At 37.5% G+C, this 18,458-nt stretch overlaps 2 protein-coding genes across 13 annotated transcripts in view; one reads left to right on the top strand and one right to left on the bottom strand.

Moving 5' to 3' along the window:
* Window positions 1-13,472, top strand: part of LOC127372538 (uncharacterized) — a 29,797-nt gene extending 16,325 nt beyond the window's left edge. Inside the window, exons 1-14 of one of the 12 annotated variants that reach the window (XM_051416388.1) lie at window positions 5,660-5,806; window positions 5,984-6,339; window positions 6,561-6,587; window positions 6,794-7,075; window positions 7,700-7,996; window positions 8,334-8,645; window positions 9,170-9,229; window positions 9,307-9,372; window positions 9,466-9,540; window positions 10,959-11,006; window positions 11,118-11,186; window positions 11,352-11,453; window positions 12,463-12,506; window positions 12,589-13,472. In XM_051416388.1, coding sequence (XP_051272348.1) covers window positions 6,306-6,339; window positions 6,561-6,587; window positions 6,794-7,075; window positions 7,700-7,996; window positions 8,334-8,645; window positions 9,170-9,229; window positions 9,307-9,372; window positions 9,466-9,540; window positions 10,959-11,006; window positions 11,118-11,186; window positions 11,352-11,453; window positions 12,463-12,506; window positions 12,589-12,681 — 1,509 coding nt within the window. In that variant the 5' untranslated portion in view covers window positions 5,660-5,806; window positions 5,984-6,305 and the 3' untranslated portion in view covers window positions 12,682-13,472. Of the gene's footprint in view, window positions 1-1,152; window positions 1,240-1,505; window positions 1,525-2,003; window positions 2,024-2,161; window positions 2,179-2,287; window positions 2,556-4,900; window positions 5,084-5,305; window positions 5,333-5,524; window positions 5,807-5,983; window positions 6,340-6,560; window positions 6,588-6,793; window positions 7,076-7,699; window positions 7,997-8,333; window positions 8,646-9,169; window positions 9,230-9,306; window positions 9,373-9,465; window positions 9,541-10,958; window positions 11,007-11,117; window positions 11,187-11,351; window positions 11,454-12,462; window positions 12,507-12,588 lie in introns of those variants that run through there. The other 11 variants (XM_051416396.1, XM_051416393.1, XM_051416389.1 and 8 more) reach the window with 11 other exon arrangements.
* LOC127372529 (voltage-dependent calcium channel subunit alpha-2/delta-3-like) overlaps window positions 1-18,458 on the bottom strand; it is a 69,785-nt gene that overhangs the window by 20,494 nt on the left and 30,833 nt on the right. The window contains exons 37-40 of the mRNA XM_051416361.1: window positions 18,316-18,433; window positions 18,076-18,189; window positions 17,844-17,925; window positions 14,014-14,118 (exon numbers count right to left, since the gene is read on the bottom strand). Coding sequence (XP_051272321.1) covers window positions 14,026-14,118; window positions 17,844-17,925; window positions 18,076-18,189; window positions 18,316-18,433 — 407 coding nt within the window. The 3' untranslated portion in view covers window positions 14,014-14,025. The remainder of the gene's footprint in view (window positions 1-14,013; window positions 14,119-17,843; window positions 17,926-18,075; window positions 18,190-18,315; window positions 18,434-18,458) is intronic.

Consider the following 18,458-nt stretch of genomic DNA (forward strand, 5'->3'; position numbering starts at 1 on the left):
GATACTTTTCGTAAGCCTCGTACTAAAGCTAGATTGTTCCTTGAATCCCCACTGAAAACAGTTTGAGTTGAGTGAGATCAAGCATGTAATTTCTTACATAATAAAAATATAGCTCATTGACATAGTGTCAAATATTTGTGAATTTTAAACCCTTTATTAAGTTTTAGAACGGATTGTACAAATGTTACACATAATTTTTGGTATTTCAGTCAATATAAAATCAGAGAATCAGTTAGACTGACTTTACGTCATCATCATCATTTAATATGGTATTTATGGACGCCTCATATCAAATGTAAATATTTAAATTAATTATCTTACATTCATTTGGAAAATATCATGATGCTGACATAAAAGTAATTTATGTATTTAATATCCTGTTCCTGAATACACAGTTTAATGTTCTTTTGTTCACAAATATTATAATGTATATAAAGTAAACAAGTATTTTATTTTTGAAATATATGTTTGAACAGCAGGGTGTGCCTTACAAATAGTTAACAGAAGGTCATTAATAGTTTTTGATATTATTTGATATTTAATTGTATAGTAAAGGAATTAATACAACATGTTATGTTCTTTATTCCTAAATTAAATCCCCATTCGCTTCTACAAAGTGGTCGCTAGTCTTCCTGAAAAACAATAACAATAAAAACAAATAATTTAAAATCACACAGTATCAGTTTAACATGAACATAAATATTACATGAAATAAAGAAACTAATTAATACATGTTGATAAAATATAAAGCAAGTCATTATATGAGTAATTAAAAAAAAAAAAATTTGACATAAAAGACTTAAAAAGCCTCTTAGATCAAAGCATGATTGATAATTAATAAAAAAATAACAACCCGACATTCACATGTAGGTACTTAAATATGATGTGGCAATGAATGCAAATAGGGAAAAAAGAGAGAAAAAGTTGAATGAGAAATTAAAATAAAATAAAACCTTTTTGGAGATTGTATTAAAACACTATTTGGCTGAGGACTTTTGTTTTATATCACTGATTAAGCGGAACTTGAGGTTTTTAATCATCTTGTAACTGTTCGCTCTGCACTACAATGGTGGTAGAGATGTATTTGTGCTTGTCTTCCATCCTTTATGTTAACCGGCAGGCACTTGTTAATGGCCACTTCTCTCAATACAGAGAAGACGATATTGATTATTGGAGCAGTTGTGACTGTGGTTGCTGTCTTACTTGGATTGGCACTTCTCTTTATTCGAAGCAGGACTGGTAAGAATTAAAACCTCACCAAAGTTTATTTATTTAAAGTAGCTTAACTTTTTTAGACAGTTGACATTAGTTCAGTCAGACAACTCACATTTGAAATGTTTATTACAGCAGTATAGCATATTTAGATTTTGGCGTCTAGGCCACAACCTCATCATTCTCCGCTGATATGTTTACATGGAGATAGAGATGTTTTATTATGGATATCTATGTCAATAATCATTGGTTGATGTTAATGTTAATAATGTTTGTGTGTGTGTGTGTTTTAGAAAGGTGTGTTCCCAAGAGGTAAGAAATCTTATTTCTCAAATATTATATAAATTTGAGTGAGTATCAGTTATGTGTCTTCTTTTCCATCATTTTGTGGTTTACATTCAGAGTTTCACACGTTCACTCTGGCAGCTGCTGAGCTGCTCAACAGTCACAGATTAAGTGCTTTGATCAACGGCACGTGGACACTTGGCAGAATTTAGACATATTGCTGTAAACATTCATCACAGTAGATTCTTGTAAAGTCAACTGACACATATATTAAATTAAAAGCATAGTAGATATAGTAGACATAAATCAGCAGAGTAACAGTCTGACAACTGTCAGGTCAGAAAGATCCAGGTTCCATATAACAGAAACACTTTTCAGTCACATCATTTAAAAATGTTTAGGGAGAATAATTCAGTATATTTATTTGTAAATGTGTACAGTGCTTTTACTTTCCTCTCTAATGACACACTGTTTATAAAACCTGTTTTTCTATTTTTTCCATTTAGACCAAAAGCAAACTTCACTGGTAAATCAAACAGTATTTTTCTCATTTACATAAACTATATTGATCAAGCCAATGCATTATGACTGTTATTTATAGATTAATGTTTCTTTTACAGTTTTTGTTACAATGTATTAAGTTTTCCTTTGGTTTCTGTTTTAGATGACAGGGAATATATGGTAAGTGTCAGCAGAGAAAGAAAATTTCCTTCATTTAGTGATGATTCTGTCTTATATAATACTGTTCTCACTCTCTCTTCCATTAATTATTTTATGAAATCATTTAAAGGGTGGTTATGATGAAACATACAGTATCGTCATCTATGAATGCAACACTGGTGAGCTGCTCTTTTCTTCCTGATTAAAGTATCAGGTTCTCAGTTGATTGGTAGTGCAGGTTCTGCTAAAATGTTTAAAAATAAAAAGAATTTGAACAGGCAAAATAAAAACGTTTCTATTGTTAGGACAGAAACATGTGCAACTTTAATATCTTGACGAATGCAAAATGATGGCAATCATTTACTCTTCACAGAGGGAAGTTAAGTTGTGTGTGTGTTTCTTTCTTTTCACAGAGTGACAACAGCAGCAGCTCAGAGAGATACAGTGTACAGCAAACCAAAGTCACTTTGGAATACAAACGTTTTACTTGCATCTGCTTCACTTTGCTTTCTTATGTACAGTTAATTGATGTAAACATGATATACATCATTATCTGCCAGAGCAGATATTAGAATGGTGTAAATGTTTAATTGAACTTTATTGAATTGATGGAAACTGAAGTTTGGTCAGAAGATATCATGTGTTGCAATGCTTCAAATAATAAAAACATTATACACAATTCAGGTTCATGTTTATATGGTGATATAATGTTACATATTTACTTTAAGTAACCATAAACACAAATTTAAGCAATTATTAGAGTCTGTTAATAGTTATTAATTTGAGGTTTAATCATGGTTGTACAGTATATTTTTCATTAGGAATATTATCATACTAATACAGCTAGCAAGTATTTGATATAATATATGTTTGCCTCAATGTCTACTTACATTTTTAGCTCGTCTTCCACCTAAACTGGCTGACATGTTTTGTCAGTGTAATTTCTACACTGTAAGTGGAGGAAATGTCAGAGGCTTCTCTTGTATGAGGACAATGACAGGAATTAAGCTCAAGTTCACCCGCCACATGCAATATGTAATTTGATTACATGTAATATGAAAAGTTTAAATGTGACATCATCAAAATTGTACATACTCACTGTATATTGTTATTATGGACCCAGGGACCGCATTAAAATATATAAAAAATACAAATACACAAATAATAAGACTGTTCCTTACCGTTGTTTACATTAGTATTCATTTGTACACACAGGAAATATCAACACAAATCCATCTTCTAATACTGTAGATATTGTGAAACGAGAGTCAAGACAATGCCAACATTTACTGTGATCACAGTTACGACGTGTTACACATCTAAATATCATTTGAAAAAAACCCACCACATATCAGTGATATATTTCTTATAAATGTAATATCTTTTTACTTTCTGCTTCCACTCAGCGTGTAGGATTTTGTGGTATCTGGCTGTGTAGGTGCAGATTGCTATTAACTGAACACCTTGTCATTATTAAATAACCTGGGAATGAGAACGGGCTGTGAACCTGCAACAAACACGAAACTTTTGTTGGTCCATTCTGGGCTACTGTAGAAACATGGCGTTTCAATATGGTGGCCTCCATGGACGGTGAATCAAGTCTGTAGATAAAAATGACTCATTCTAAGGTAAATTAATAATGATAATTAATTAATAATAATAAGCTAAATTCTTATATTCAGGTGATCAACACTAATAAAAAAAATACCTGTGAATATTATACTCCATTTCTGCTAACAGATCCTCCTAAATGATACACACTACTGGACCTTTAAGGGCTTAACTCTTCGTTACTACTCTTTGCACATTGGTAAAAACATGATTTTTATTTTATTTATAAAGAGTTTAAAAATAAATATGATCTCAAAACTCCCTTCTCCATTTTGTGTGCACTTTTGCGACGGTCACTAACTTCAGCTAATTTTACCATCTTATGTCAAGCAAAGGATTTCCAATATTACTGGAATAATGTAGATGCAGATGTTTTTTGTATTTCTTAAGAATATGTTGTCTGTGCATGTACTCATATTTGTTTACACCTCTAGTATGTGCAGGTGTGAGCTGTTCAAAAATAGCTCTTTTAGTAAAGCTGCACTAAATACTTGCTGTATTTAATTTATCTTAAGTGCCATTTTCTACTTGTCCACCAGATGCCCCCAGACTCTCCCCCATCCAGTCACTCCCTCCTGCCCTGCAGTTAGCTGACCTTCTCACTCTATCACCCGTTTCCACTTTGCCTCATCAGCCCTGCAGTGTTACAGTGTGGCCTATTTCTTCTTGTTCCCTGTCAGAGCATCAAAGGGGTGGTGTGTCTCATGCCGTTGCTTTGCAGCCATCTGAACCTATTCCCTGTGCTCTGTAGATGAACCTGTATACCCAAACCCGTTACCCTAATGCCTGTGTCTGCTCATTTGATCTTCAACCTGATTGTTTGGACTTTTGTCTCCTGCCTCCATTTTGAAGTTTTTTGTCTGTTTTGCATTGCCTCTCTGGTTTTGACCCTTGCCTCCTTCATGGTCCTGTAAGCCTGGAACCTTATTTTTGTAAAGACGTCATTGAACTGTTCTCTCTTTATTCCAGTCCCTGTTGCCCCACTCGGACCAGCAGTGATAACTAGTTCTGACATTTTAGAAAAAGAAACAACAAAAACAAACAATAAGAAAGATTATATGAAAGCAAAGGAAATTATCAAAAACCATTATTTTTCTGAAACAGTTTGTCAGCATTGTGGTAGATTTGATATAAACATACTGTTACCTCTGTAGCCTGTCAGTGTGGTTTTCCTGAGAACAACCTCTGCAAAATGACATCAGCATGTAAAAGTTGTCACGTAGTCAAACACAAGTGTCGTCCTTAAAGGACTGTGGGACATTCACATTATTCTGCTTCATCATGGCTGGACACCTGCTGTTAGTCGTCCTCATGTGTAAGTTAAACCTCTTGTCTGTTTCTTTCATTATACCGTAGGTACTTAAACACCAATACAGGGACATTTTATTAGCAAGTACCAGATTAATATTTAATGTTAGTCCATTATGTATTGCTGTGAGTATGTTTAATTACACTTTTATACCAGGTTAAGAAAACAGAGAATTTACTATTTAATATTTCATCTGTTTCCCTTGTTAACACAATTTTTCCTCAACAGATTATTTTTCTGAGATGAAAGCACAAGGTCAGTCCTTGAACTGTTCACAGTATGGACAGTTTAATAGTCTGTAATTAATTTGACATTTCTTTCTCATAATTTGGCTTTACTGTAATTTATTGTAGTGTACATGAAATGAAAATTTCTTTTCAGAATTGTAATTTTTTTTACTGTCTATATTAAATACATGATATAACATGTGTACCTCTACACTTTCAGTTCTTCTTCCACCTAAACTGACAGTGAATCCATCGGTGATCACAGACACAGACTCAGTCACATTGGACTGTCAGCCTCCACCATCTGTTTCTGTGTCTCAGTGTTATTTCAGCACTGTAAGAGGAAGACCGGCCAAAAGCTTCTCTTGTCTGCAGACACTGACAGGAACTGAACTGCTCAAGATGTCATATCAAAGTTCACCTGCTGAAGTTGAAGTGAAATGCTCTTACGTTAAGGTGTTTCAATCTCCTGAGAGTGAAACAACCTCCATCACCATCCGAAGTGAGTGAACACTCCTGCTATGGACCAATATTACAATCATTTTGTTTATTATAACATTTGATATGTGATGATTAAGTCTTTGGCACTTAGACTCTACAGGAAGATTTTTGTGATACAGGATTGTTTAACCCGAGCAAAGAGTAAAGATGTCGTTGAACTGTTCTCTCTTTATTCCAGTCCCTGTTGCCCCACTCGGACCAGCAGTGACAACTAGTCCTGCCATTTCAGAAAAAGTAACAACTACAACAAACAAGAAAGACTATATGAGAGCAAAGGATATTATTAGGGACATTTAATTTGTCTGAACCAGTTTCTCAGCATTGTGGTAGGGTTGATCTAAACATACTTTACCACACATGGTTACCTCTGTAGCCTGTCAGTGTGGTTTTCCTGAGAACAAGTTCGGCAAAAAGACATCAGCATGTAAAAGTTGTCACGTAGTCAAACACAAGTGTCGTCCTTAAAGGACTGTGGGACATTCACATTATTCTGCTTCATCATGGCTGGACACCTGCTGTTAGTCGTCCTCATGTGTAAGTTAAACCTCTTGTCTGTTTCTTTCATTATACCGTAGGTACTTAAACACCAATACAGGGACATTTTATTAGCAAGTACCAGATTAATATTTAATGTTAGTCCATTATGTATTGCTGTGAGTATGTTTAATTACACTTTTATACCAGGTTAAGAAAACAGAGAATTTACTATTTAATATTTCATCTGTTTCCCTTGTTAACACAATTTTTCCTCACAGATTCTTGTTCTGAGATGAAAGCACAAGGTCAGTCCTTGAACTGTTCACAGTATGGACAGTTTGATAGTCTGTAATTAATTTGACATTTCTTTCTCATAATTTGGCTTTACTGTAATTTATTCTATTTTCTGTAGTCTACATGAAATGAAAATGAAAATTTATTTTCAGAATTGTAATTTTTTTTCTGTTTATATTAAATACATGATATAACATGTGTACCTCTACACTTTCAGTTCTTCTTCCACCTAAACTGACGGTGAATCCATCGGTGATCACAGACACAGACTCAGTCACATTGGACTGTCAGCCTCCACCATCTGTTTCTGTGTCTCAGTGTTATTTCAGCACTGTAAGAGTAAGACCGGCCATAAGCTTCTCTTGTCTGCAGACACTGACAGGAACTGAACTGCTCAAGATGTCAAATCAAAGTTCACCTGCTGAGGTTGAAGTGAAATGCTCTTACCTTAAGGTGTCTCAATCTCCTGAGAGTGAAACAACGTCCATCACCATCCGAAGTGAGTGAACACTCCTGCTATGGACCAATATTACAATCATTTTGTTTATTATAACATTTGATATGTGATGATTAAGTCTTTGGCAATTAAACTCTACAGGAAGATTTTTGTAATAGAGGATTGTTTACCCCGAGTAGGAGAAAGATAAATCCTCCAATGGAGAATGACTGTGCTGAAGAGTGATGAAAAAATGAAGCTGATGTATCTGTATAGACTGGATGAGGATGAGTTGAAGGGGTGCACATAAACACTGAAGGCTGAGAAAGAATTGTACAGGAAAAGACTGCAGTTGCTGTATTATTGGATAGATGAGACCAGCTGATGGAAACTGCTGATATCACAATTTACAGCCCCAGATAATGACTGCAAGGAAATAGACATGAGCATGTGTATACTTGACTGAACTTTTGCAAGAGCTTCATTAAGATATCTTTTTACATTATCAACACAAACAAAGTGACTCAAAATAGGAAACGCATTGATGATTTAAAATGGGTATCAAGAATTACACTATCTAATACATACAGCCTCGGGGCATCCTCTACCATTTTAAATATATCATCAGAATGTTTTAAATAAATTGAATTTTCAATTATTTAACCCAACATATACTTACATTTTCAGCATCTCTTCCACCTAAACTGACAGTGAATCCACCAGTGATCAACGAGAGAGACTCAGTCACATTGAACTGTCAGACTCCACCATCCTTTTCTGTGACTCAGTGTCATTTCTACATTTCAAGTGGAGGAACTGTCAGAGACTCCTCTTGTCTGCAGACACTGACAGGAACTGAACTGCTGAAGACGTCACCTCAGAGTTCACCTTCTGAGGTTGAAGTGATGTGTTTTTATACGGTAAAGCTTGGAGAAAAAGATTCTCCATCTCCATACAGTGGCACTTCCCGCATTACCATACACGGTGAGTGAATGCTTTTTTGATTTGGTATCATAACAAGAAAAGGGGAGAAGTGAATTTGTCTTTAGGGCTTATAAACCAAAACAAGGAGAGAAAGACTAATTTAAGAACTTCTGTTCTCATAAAATGCCGCCTGCTTTTTTAATGTTAATTGTATTTTGAGCAACGATAGATTTAATGACACATTATTACATTATTGTATAATATATTGGAAATTCAAATTAGATGACAATTATTCATTTGGTTTTAGTCACATGATGTGTGTGGTATCAGTACGACTGAAATGTTAGCTCCGCTAGCTCTGATAGCATTATTTTAATGACTTTTCTTTTGTTTGTAGGTCAAACACCACAGATGACTCTTCAGCATTTTCATGGTGAACACGTTCTCTTTACTTGCTCTCTGCCTGGATCTGCTAATCATGATACGAAATGTAACCTGTACTTTGGAGAAGAAAGTGATCCAGTTAAAACATCAACCATCTGGAAGAAAAGAAGCTCAACCAATCAGTGGTTCTGCCAGTTTATTGTCACAATTGATGATTTGTTGAAACGTCTACGTTTAGTTAAACAAAGTGATGCCAGCTGTGATTACAGTTTGGGACGTGAACCCAACTCTTTGTCTCCTCGTAGTGATCGATACAACTTGACTGGTAAGTCACAAAAGACATGAACACACATGCCACACTGCTACAACACATCCATTGAAATAGATTTTAATAAAGTGAATTCTGGGTAAAATTAGATGGACACCATACAGTAACTTTATATTTATGTCTGTTTTTAAATGAATACTGTATTTAGATTCACATAATACAGCCTCTATGTTTGACTGTAACTGCTAAGTCATAGTCTTTTAGGATTAATGTTTCCCTTTACACAACAACAACATAAACAGTGAATTCAGTGCCACACTATTTTCCAAACTACTGTAGGTGTCACATGCAGTCGAGGCTTTCATCATGCAGAAGTGGGCATGGTTTAATCTAAACCAGAAAACCAATAGACACCAATTAGCCATATAAGGGACTTCAATGTAGCATCATCATCATCAGTTGCCCGACTATCATTGTCCTGAAATCAGTTTTTTTCATGAAATGTTCTCTGGTTTATAGTCCCACATGGTTGTCTGCACAAGAAATTAACAGGTTCAAATCTATTTTTTTTTTTATTGTAGATATTGTGGAAAAAGAGTCACCATTGACGCAGACTGTGCCGACATTTACTATGACCACAGGTAGAAACTTAAACATTTAAATCCAGAACATTATCACAAATCACTTATTATATTCATTATTTTGAAGATTTCAAAAGATTTTCAATCATCAGGTACCAGGTCTCATGCTTCAACTCCTGTAACTTCTAAAAAAGAAACATCAGGTACAGAATTACAGATGGAAATATGGTATCTGTATCATATGGTATGTGCTTCTGAGTATTATATTTTGAAATGTATTTTCCTTCTTTCACCAGGTTGGCCTGTTGGTACACCAAGTATCACTGATAGTTTGATCTCTACTTTCCCAACATCAGTGAAACCAGCATCAGGTTAAGTATTTATTTACATTTTCAACATTTCACATTTACTCTTATATGTCTCTATCTGTATCTGCATGTGCTTATGCTTATGTGAAGTTGGACTGTACAGATGTTTGTTGACATTGTTCAAGAACAATAAAGTTGTTATTAGTGCTGTCAGTTTAACGCGTTATTAAAGGCGTTAACGCAAACCCATTTTGTAGTTTTTTTCACATGCTGTTGCAACAACTAGTAAAGTTAGAAAAACTACAACACCACACCGGATCTAGCTAGACCGGAAACAAAACAACAGGCAGGCCGCACACACTTGTTTAAGAGTAGTGGACGTTACGTTTTGGGTGGATGGCGAGTGCGAGACGCTGAGGTCCGTGTATGGTCCGTGTATGTTTTGGTCATTGGATTATGGAATCTGGAAGTATAAATATGGGACTTTTATTCTTCAATTTCTCCACATTGGTACAGTAAAAATGCTTGATATTAAGTATACTTGTAGTCTTAGATGTGTAGAAGTCAAATATATCATCCATAGCCAGGAATTATTGAGCAAAGTGTTTTTACATTAGCTCAAATATATGAAAATACCACTTGGAGGTACAAATATGGACTTTTATTGTTGAATTTCTCCAAATTGGTACAGTAAAAATGCTTGATATTAAGTATGTTTGTAGTCTCATATGTGTAAAAGTCAAATATACCATCAGTAGCCAGGAAACACTGAGCAATATGTTTTTACAGTACCTCAAATATGGTCAAATATGCAATCTCTGGAGGCATAAATATGAGACTTTTATTTTGGCATTTCTCCACACTGGTGCAGTAAAGATACTTGATATAAAGTGTTTTTTTATTCATCAGGGGGCATGAGACACTTTAATGTAACATATTTTAATTATAGCTTACGGCTCTAAATACCTTTATTTTGAAAACCGGCAGTAACTACGCTGTTTCTCCGCATTTACCATAATGCTGAGAATACTTGTACACTCGAAATTTAAGTGCGGCTGATTTGACCACGGAGATCGGACTTTTTTCACCCTTTTATTGATGGACAGTGTTACATTGTGAGAGATTATTTGCTCCAAGTGAGAATGTTAGTGTGAAATTGAACACTACAGTATATGCCAGTGTTGTTTTCAATAAAAACAACATTTGCACAAAGCAAGCCGATCCACTTTCCCATGTTGATGAGAGCATTAAAATGAGAAAAAATAATGGGACAAAAAGAAATCAAGGGACATTTAGAATAGATAAAAATGTGCGATTAATTGCGAGTTAACTATGACATTAATGCAATTAATTGCGATAAAATATTTTACTCGTTTGACAGCACTAGTTGTTTTTAACCAGAACATGACAACACTGCTTACGATTTATACTCTTCGTACAAAGAGGGCAATATTAATGATTATATCTTTTATGCCTTCAAGGAACAGATAGCAGTATGACCCCTATGAATCCAGAAACTGAAATAACAGGTAGACTAAAGATTTTTATCATTATCTTATTATTCTTATTCTTACTGCAACAAAATGCTAACTTGCACTGCTGTGAATGTTTAAAAACTTTTGTGGCTATGCACTTACTAGGTTTGAGTGTTAGTACGTCTTACACTATAGATTCCTCTTTCTCTGCAGTCCCTCTGAAAACAGCCACAGGTGAGTACAGTATGTGTGAATAAATAATGTTTACAACCTCATTTACACAGTTATATCAGTTACAAAGCAAAAGTGCTTATTGGTGGTTGAATATTGTAGTCATCTCTTGCTTTTCTGTCAATGTGAGAAGTAAAAATGACACTTGTTTATAACTTCTGTTCACAGATGAAAAGTGGATGTTGAAGTTTGTAGTATTTGTATCTGGTTTTGGAGTAACTGTGGGCCTCATCGTACTGGGATTGGCACTTCTTTGTACTAAAAGAACTGGTGAGAACTATGTCAATTAATGTGTCCACTGAAGATTGAATGTAAATATATATATGTGTATACACTACTGAAATTTTGAATTTTATGACACAAATCTATAATAATTATTTTCATAGTCTGTCTCTAATGATTAAATATATGTGAGCTCTAGAAGTTGTACTTTCACAATCATTGCATAACTAACCAAAAGATATGAGCACCAAAGAAAGCTACTACTTCAGTCAGAGAGACTAGTCAAGGAATTGGCTATTTATAGCAAATGTTTATTAGTTAAATTTAGTAAAAAGGTCGTGCTCTGGAAGAAACAATATTCATTTTGAGGTAAATTAAAAATATAGCAGGTTGGTGAAAGGAACCACAGCAGCAAACATCATGGGCATGAAAGTATCAACAGAGTATCAGTATGAAGTGGCAGTTTATAATGGCTGCGCTGAAAGCCACACAGCTGGTGAAAGAGCTGCTGATGGTTAAGAATGAAGGCAACAGATGATGGCAGTCAGCTTCAGCACTTCGCCTGAACTAACACTATTTAGGTAAAGATAGGCCACACAGCTGTCCTATACACTCATACTGGCTTGAATCTTAAAAGTAATTGACGCAGCCTCACACTTCCAGTTCACATAGCTCACAGCTACCAAAATAACCATTGTGGAAACCAAAAGTTTGCAAAGAGTAAACATGCAAGACCTGCATCTCAAACTAAAGTAAACCTTGTGTGTGGGCAGACCACCACTGCACAGAGACCAAAATAACCTCTTTTGGTTGTGTCGAACTGTTTTTTTCTCATGTGAACAAAAGAGATGGTATAGAATTATTCTCTGAACAGCAGGTTTATTTTGTTTTGGCTAAAAGATGAGCTTGACATTGTGAGCATCAAATGCTCTTGAATCCAATCAAATAGACTGAAGACTTTTCATTAAAAAAAATCATTATTTCATATACAGACTATGCAATAAAACACCAAACTTAATTGTAGTCTATCATCTTACTGTGTGTGTCTTCTCACTAGCAGGTTCTAAGGAAGTGAAAAGTCAGGAGCCTCAATATGATAATGTGAGTCTGACATGAGAAACAATGTTAAATATACTGTCATATATATTAACAGATCCTACAGTTAGTTTCCTTCTTTCCCCAGAATGACCCATACCATTTGTACAACATCATCTCTGAGGAGCCAGCTGAATCTGCCCCGAAGGTCATGATGTATAGCACCGTGCAAAAACACTGAAACACAAACGGTTTTATAAAGCAGACTAAAGAACTTGAAATGCGTTGTAATAACATTTTAAAATTTGACTTTTATAATTATCATCATCAGGATTAATGTCACACTATTGCAATGTTTTTTCTTAGTTCAAACAAATAAACCACGAGTACATGGTTATGGTACGAGTTATGGTTTATGACATACAAAGCACAGCATGGGTTCCAAACTGCATTTAAATTCAGATTTCTTTGTTTTGTGAAAATGTATTTAGTGTTTCTCATATATAATATAGCAAAGCAAAGTTAACTTTCTGTTTGTAATTTATGTTTTGTATTCAAATGTGTTTGTTTAATGTTATATTATGTTTGTATGTCATATTTTTTGTGACTGGATGTAATTTGTCGCATTTACAACTTACTGCTACTGCACACAAACACACACACCTACACACACACACACACACACACACACACACACACACACACACACACACACACACACACATTAACTTGAGCACACTTAATAAAATAACACAAGGGGTAAATGAAGGAAGGAAAATATTTCTTTGTATTTATTCACCAACTTTCTCAATCATATGGTTAAGAGTGTGACAGTTGACAAAATATGACTGTATATAATGAATCATCCTGTGATCCTCTTCTTCATGCATCTTTAGCTTGTCTGAAATGTCTTCTGCTTTAAAACAAAGACGTTCAAATGTTCTGGTGTCTCTCAGGTATTTTACATGATCCATATTATCAATGACATCCAAAATGATTTAGTTACAAAATAAACTATTTGAAGAAATTAAACTATGACATTGCTGTCAGTTGTTCTTTAGCAATTTACTGCCCAAAATACAGACCACTCTGCATTCTTTTCAAATATGACAAAAGTGCATTTTACATTCTGCAGACTTTTACATCAGCCTTCCTTTTTTTTTCTAACAACAAATAAACATGTTTGATGTCTTACTATCATCCTTTGAGGACCTGTTTTATACTTTGACAAGAAATACCTGTACTCCTACTGCAGGCATTTGTTTTTACTGTATTTCTTTGTCATTTAATTTCTGCACACATTCAGAACAATATGGCAAACTGTCAGTGCCGTGATCTGCAGTGCTCTAAGCAAAATCACCCAGCACTCCCATTTTTTCTCATTTTATTTTGCTGCACCACATCGTGTATGTTTTCTGCATTAATGAATGTGAGTCTGTGCTACAGATAAAGATTTGTTTCTTAGTAGAGCGTTGCCTGTCGCAGAGGTATGAGCAATTTCATTTCTGGTTGGCCATGTTCTCTATGTGTTTATAAGCATCTTCTTGTTGATTAAGTCCTTACTGATGTCCACCTATGCTGCTGGTCACCTGCTGATGGTCGCTGCTATCAGAGGGAGCAGTGCTGCTGTCAGAGCACTGGAGAGGCGTGTTGCTGAACCACACTCCATGGCATTTTCCTGCAGAAAACAGTCATATGTGATACATATGGAGCTGTACAACAGTATTTATAGAATAGTATAAGAGTAAGAATAGACTCCTCTGTGTTTAACTTATCCTAAGTACTAAGAGCAGTGGGCTGCCACTGTACAGTGCCCGGGGACTAACTCCAGATCTAAACCAGTACCTTGGTCAAGGGCTCTGAGTGACCCTAACCTGGAGGAAACCCATGCAGACACAGGGAGAACATGCAAACTCCACAAAGAAAGGCCCTGCCCCAGTCGAACCCAGGACCTTTTGCTGTGAGGCCACAGTGCTAACCACTGAGCCCATTGAGTGTGACATTACATCATTCAAGTAGCCATTGTTTGTTGATTATTGTTTCATTACATTTGAATAAGATGAGCCTGACATTAACCAAAATAGACAGCTGGCTAGCATAATGTACAAGTAACACAATCTGTCTTTGACATAAATGTAGTTCTCTTTCATAACATTCGTTTTGTGTCTCACTATGGGAAAACCTCCTTTATGACCTCGTCAGAAGCTCAAATAACCTTACGCCAGCTCTAACTGGCTGGCAATGATGACGTCTATATCAGGAGGGGATGGGACCCTCCTCCTATATAATAGGCTGACGTGTCATTTGTCATTCAAAAACCTCTTCTGACTTCTCACAGAAGCCTGTCGACAACTGTGCTAAAGGGTGCTAAGCTAAACTGTCCACAGACACGGGGGCACAACTCGGTCACCGGGCACTTAATTCCCAGATGTACAGTTGTTTGCTGGTTCACTAACAGTAGCAATACTCTTTGCAGCATGGCTTGGGTTTAAATTAGCAATACTTTTGCTAATAAGGGTAATACTAGCAATACCGGCAGGTAGCAATACCTTGTAACAGGTAGCATCAGCAGAAGCTACTCGGAGATAGCGGTGACGTGGAAAGATAAGCCCTACAGTGAAAAACACCCCATCATGGGAGCCTCCTTGTTGGATTGTGAGGGGATATAGTCTCACAGCGTCTGCCAAATGCCGCCGATAGAGCCGCTGGTAGTGACCCACCTTCACCAAAAGGCCCTCTCTTCCTCAGCTCCGTCTCTCCCCTCAAAAACAGACCGCTTCCAGTCAAGCCTGTCAAACTGATAAGTGCTACAAGGCAGCGGCTCTAAGAGCCCTCAACGCCTCTGATGGCTTACCAAGCTCAACTAGAAGAGGACATGTCTGGTCAACCAGATACCTCCCTGTGTGATGAAATCTGCTGTATAACCGACCACGTTTTTCGTCTCCAGAAAGTGGCCATACAAGCTACAGGCAGAGCCATGGGCCTGATGGTTCTTCAGGAGAGAGCGCGCTGGCTTGCGCTTACCAACCTGACAACAAACTACTCCTATCGTCCCTCAGGGTCTCGGCTGTAATTTCCATGCATAAGAGGAGTGCATGTGAGGAGAAAAAGAGGGATGGTGAGGCGCTGAAAATTTGCCTGCAGAGGTCTGTCTGCCACCCTCACAGGCTACTTAGTCCCTCAGCTCTGTTCCAAAAGTAGAAAAAAAGTAAAGTCAGATAAATGTGAAAAAGAGCATGTTGACGCTTGTCCAGCCCATAACTTTCATTGGGCTCACTCTGGACTCTCTCCATGCCAAGAGAGAGTGGGTACTGTGCTGAAAAGCCTAGCACTGTTCCACAGGGGCAACATGGTTATCCTCAAACAATGCCAGAGGCAGTTCCACTGGGACGCCTGTATATGAGAGCCGTCCTGCACTGGGTAGCCTCTCTGGGCCTGAATCCTCAATGCAATGGCCACTGCAACTGCTGGCTTTTCATTTGGCCCTGAAACACTTCCTCCCTTGGCTGAGGGGTCATCTTATTTTGGTGAGGACGGACAATTCCACTGTAGTGGCTTACATCAACAGGCAGGGGGGGCTGAGGTCCCCCAAGTTACACACACTGGCATACAGACTAATAGTAGTGTACACCTGGCCTGCAGTCTCCGAGGGTGACTCATGCACCAGGCATTCTGAATTACCGGGCAAATCTGTTATCCAGAGAAAACCCAGTGTATGCAGACTGGAAGTTTCACCCCCAGGTGGTGACACAGCTTTGGTTGTGGTTTGGTCAGGCAACCATGGACAATGGAGATCGTCAATGCCCCCTGTTCTTTTCTCTACATGATCAGAGGGCTCTGCTGGGGGTGGATGTGCTTGCAACCAAGTGGCCGAAGACTCTCCTGTATGCTTTTTCCCCAATAGCCCTCATTCCGCCAACTCTGGCCAGAGTGACTGAAGGAAGTCTGTCCATGATCCTGATAGCTCCATGTTGGCCAGGGAAGCACTGGCTAGCGGCCATGGCTGTTACCACTTGGCGTGTGTTTGAGTGCTGGTGCTCAGAGTCACAAACTGTTCCTTTTCATTGTTCTGTAGCAGTGATTCTGTCATTTTTACAGGAACTTATTGAGAAATGTAAAGCCCTCTCAACCATCAAGGTGTAGTTGGCAGCAATCTCTGTCTGCCATTTTGGCTTTGATGAGAAGTCAGTGGGTCAACACCCTTTAGTGTGTCGATTCATGAAGGGTGCATGGTGTAAATTGCCTACATCTAGACCAATTGCCCTGTCATGGGATCTTCCCACTGTACTGTAACAGGTAGAGCTGAACATTTTGTCCCTGAAGACCACTTTATTGCCAGCTTTAGCCTCGGCTAAGCATAAACCGGCCTTTATTGCGAAGGTTATGGGCTTGTACTCCCCTATAGAAAAGGTTGCATTTTATCCCCCGCCTTTCTCTTCTGAGGAGCACCAGCATTTGCATACTCTGTTTCTAGTTTGTGCACTACCAATTTATTTGGACCGGACCTAGGATTTCCGACAGGGTAACCAGTTATTTGTGTCTTGGGCAAAACCTCATCAAACAGCGTCTTTCCCACTGGATAGTAGGGGCTATTGCTCTGGCTAATGCCAGCAAGGATCTACAGCCTTCCGCTGGTCTCTGTGCACATTGCACCAGGGGTCTAGCAACCTTGTGGGCTCTGTTTTAAGGGGTTTACATTGGAGAGGTGTGTGCAGCTCCATGCTGGGTCTCACCCCACACATTTGCTAGATTTTATGGGTTGGATATAATGGTTCCAACTCTGCACCACGTACAATCAGTATTCTTTTCCCCATAGTGAGCCACAAAACGAATACTATGAAAGAAAACATAAGGTTATGAATATAACCCCCGGTTCTCTGATTAGCATGAGCATCTCACCATACCACCCTCCTTGCTATAAATGCGAGGAAGAGGTGAGCTTTTTTCCAATGACAAATAACACTATGTCAGTCTATTATATAGGAGGAGAGTCCCATCCCCTCCCAACATAGACATCATAAGTGCCAGCCAGTTAAGCTGGCGTAATGTTATTTGAGTTTCTGACGAGGTCACGCAGGAGGGGTTCCCCATAGTGAGACACTCACTCATGCTAATCAGAGAACCAGGGTTATATTCATAACCTTAGGTTACACACGTTACCAGTCTAACTGACTTCACTGATTTGCTTCATGCTCTTAATCTCCAGACATGATATCATAAAAGAAATTATTTTGGGATATATGCTTACTCACTTTCTTACAAAGAGTTAGATGAGAAGATTGCTACCACTTTCACATCTGTACTGTATGAAGCTACAGCAGCTCAGTTAGCTTAGCTAAGGATAAAGACTTGTGCTCCACCAGCAACTTCACAGTTTAACTGTAGACATGTAGAGTCTCATACCTCAGGGTGGAAAGGATGACACGATTCAGGCTTCTTTCTGTCCTTCTGAAACTTCAGTCTGTCACATTTTAGTGACTCGTTGTGTTCAGAGGCGTCAAGGGTGTAAACAAAATAAATATGTTTATATGTTCAGACCTTCACCAACACACACAACTAACCATGAGCTGAAATGAACATGCATTTAGTAAACATTCACACATGTTAAACATCTGTGTTTCTTCTAGAAAGGATATACATGATCTCAATGGGATCCATGGTTACTGGAGGAGCACTGCTGCAGTCACACTTATTGTCCACAACAACCATGAAGAGGTTGCTGCTGGGAATCTGCTGTATGACAAAAGATCTGCAGCCCAAACAGAGACAAAGACTGGAATTAAAATCTTATAATAAGGAAGTAGTACATCTACTGTTCAGAGATATTGTTAGAAAAGGGTGTGGTTAACTATTTTAAGTTGGCCTGAAGCAGTACCTGACACAGCCTTCACATTCGATGTTGCCCGTTGTTTCTTTAATGGTGCGTTCAGAGACAAAGGCAGGATATTCTGTGTCACATGGCACCATCATTGTTTTACCCCGAGATCTCTGAGCTGAATGTGTGTGAAAGGAAATTAA

This window comes from Dicentrarchus labrax, unplaced genomic scaffold (genome assembly GCF_905237075.1).
Source record: "Dicentrarchus labrax unplaced genomic scaffold, dlabrax2021, whole genome shotgun sequence".
Lineage (NCBI taxonomy): Eukaryota > Metazoa > Chordata > Actinopteri > Moronidae > Dicentrarchus > Dicentrarchus labrax.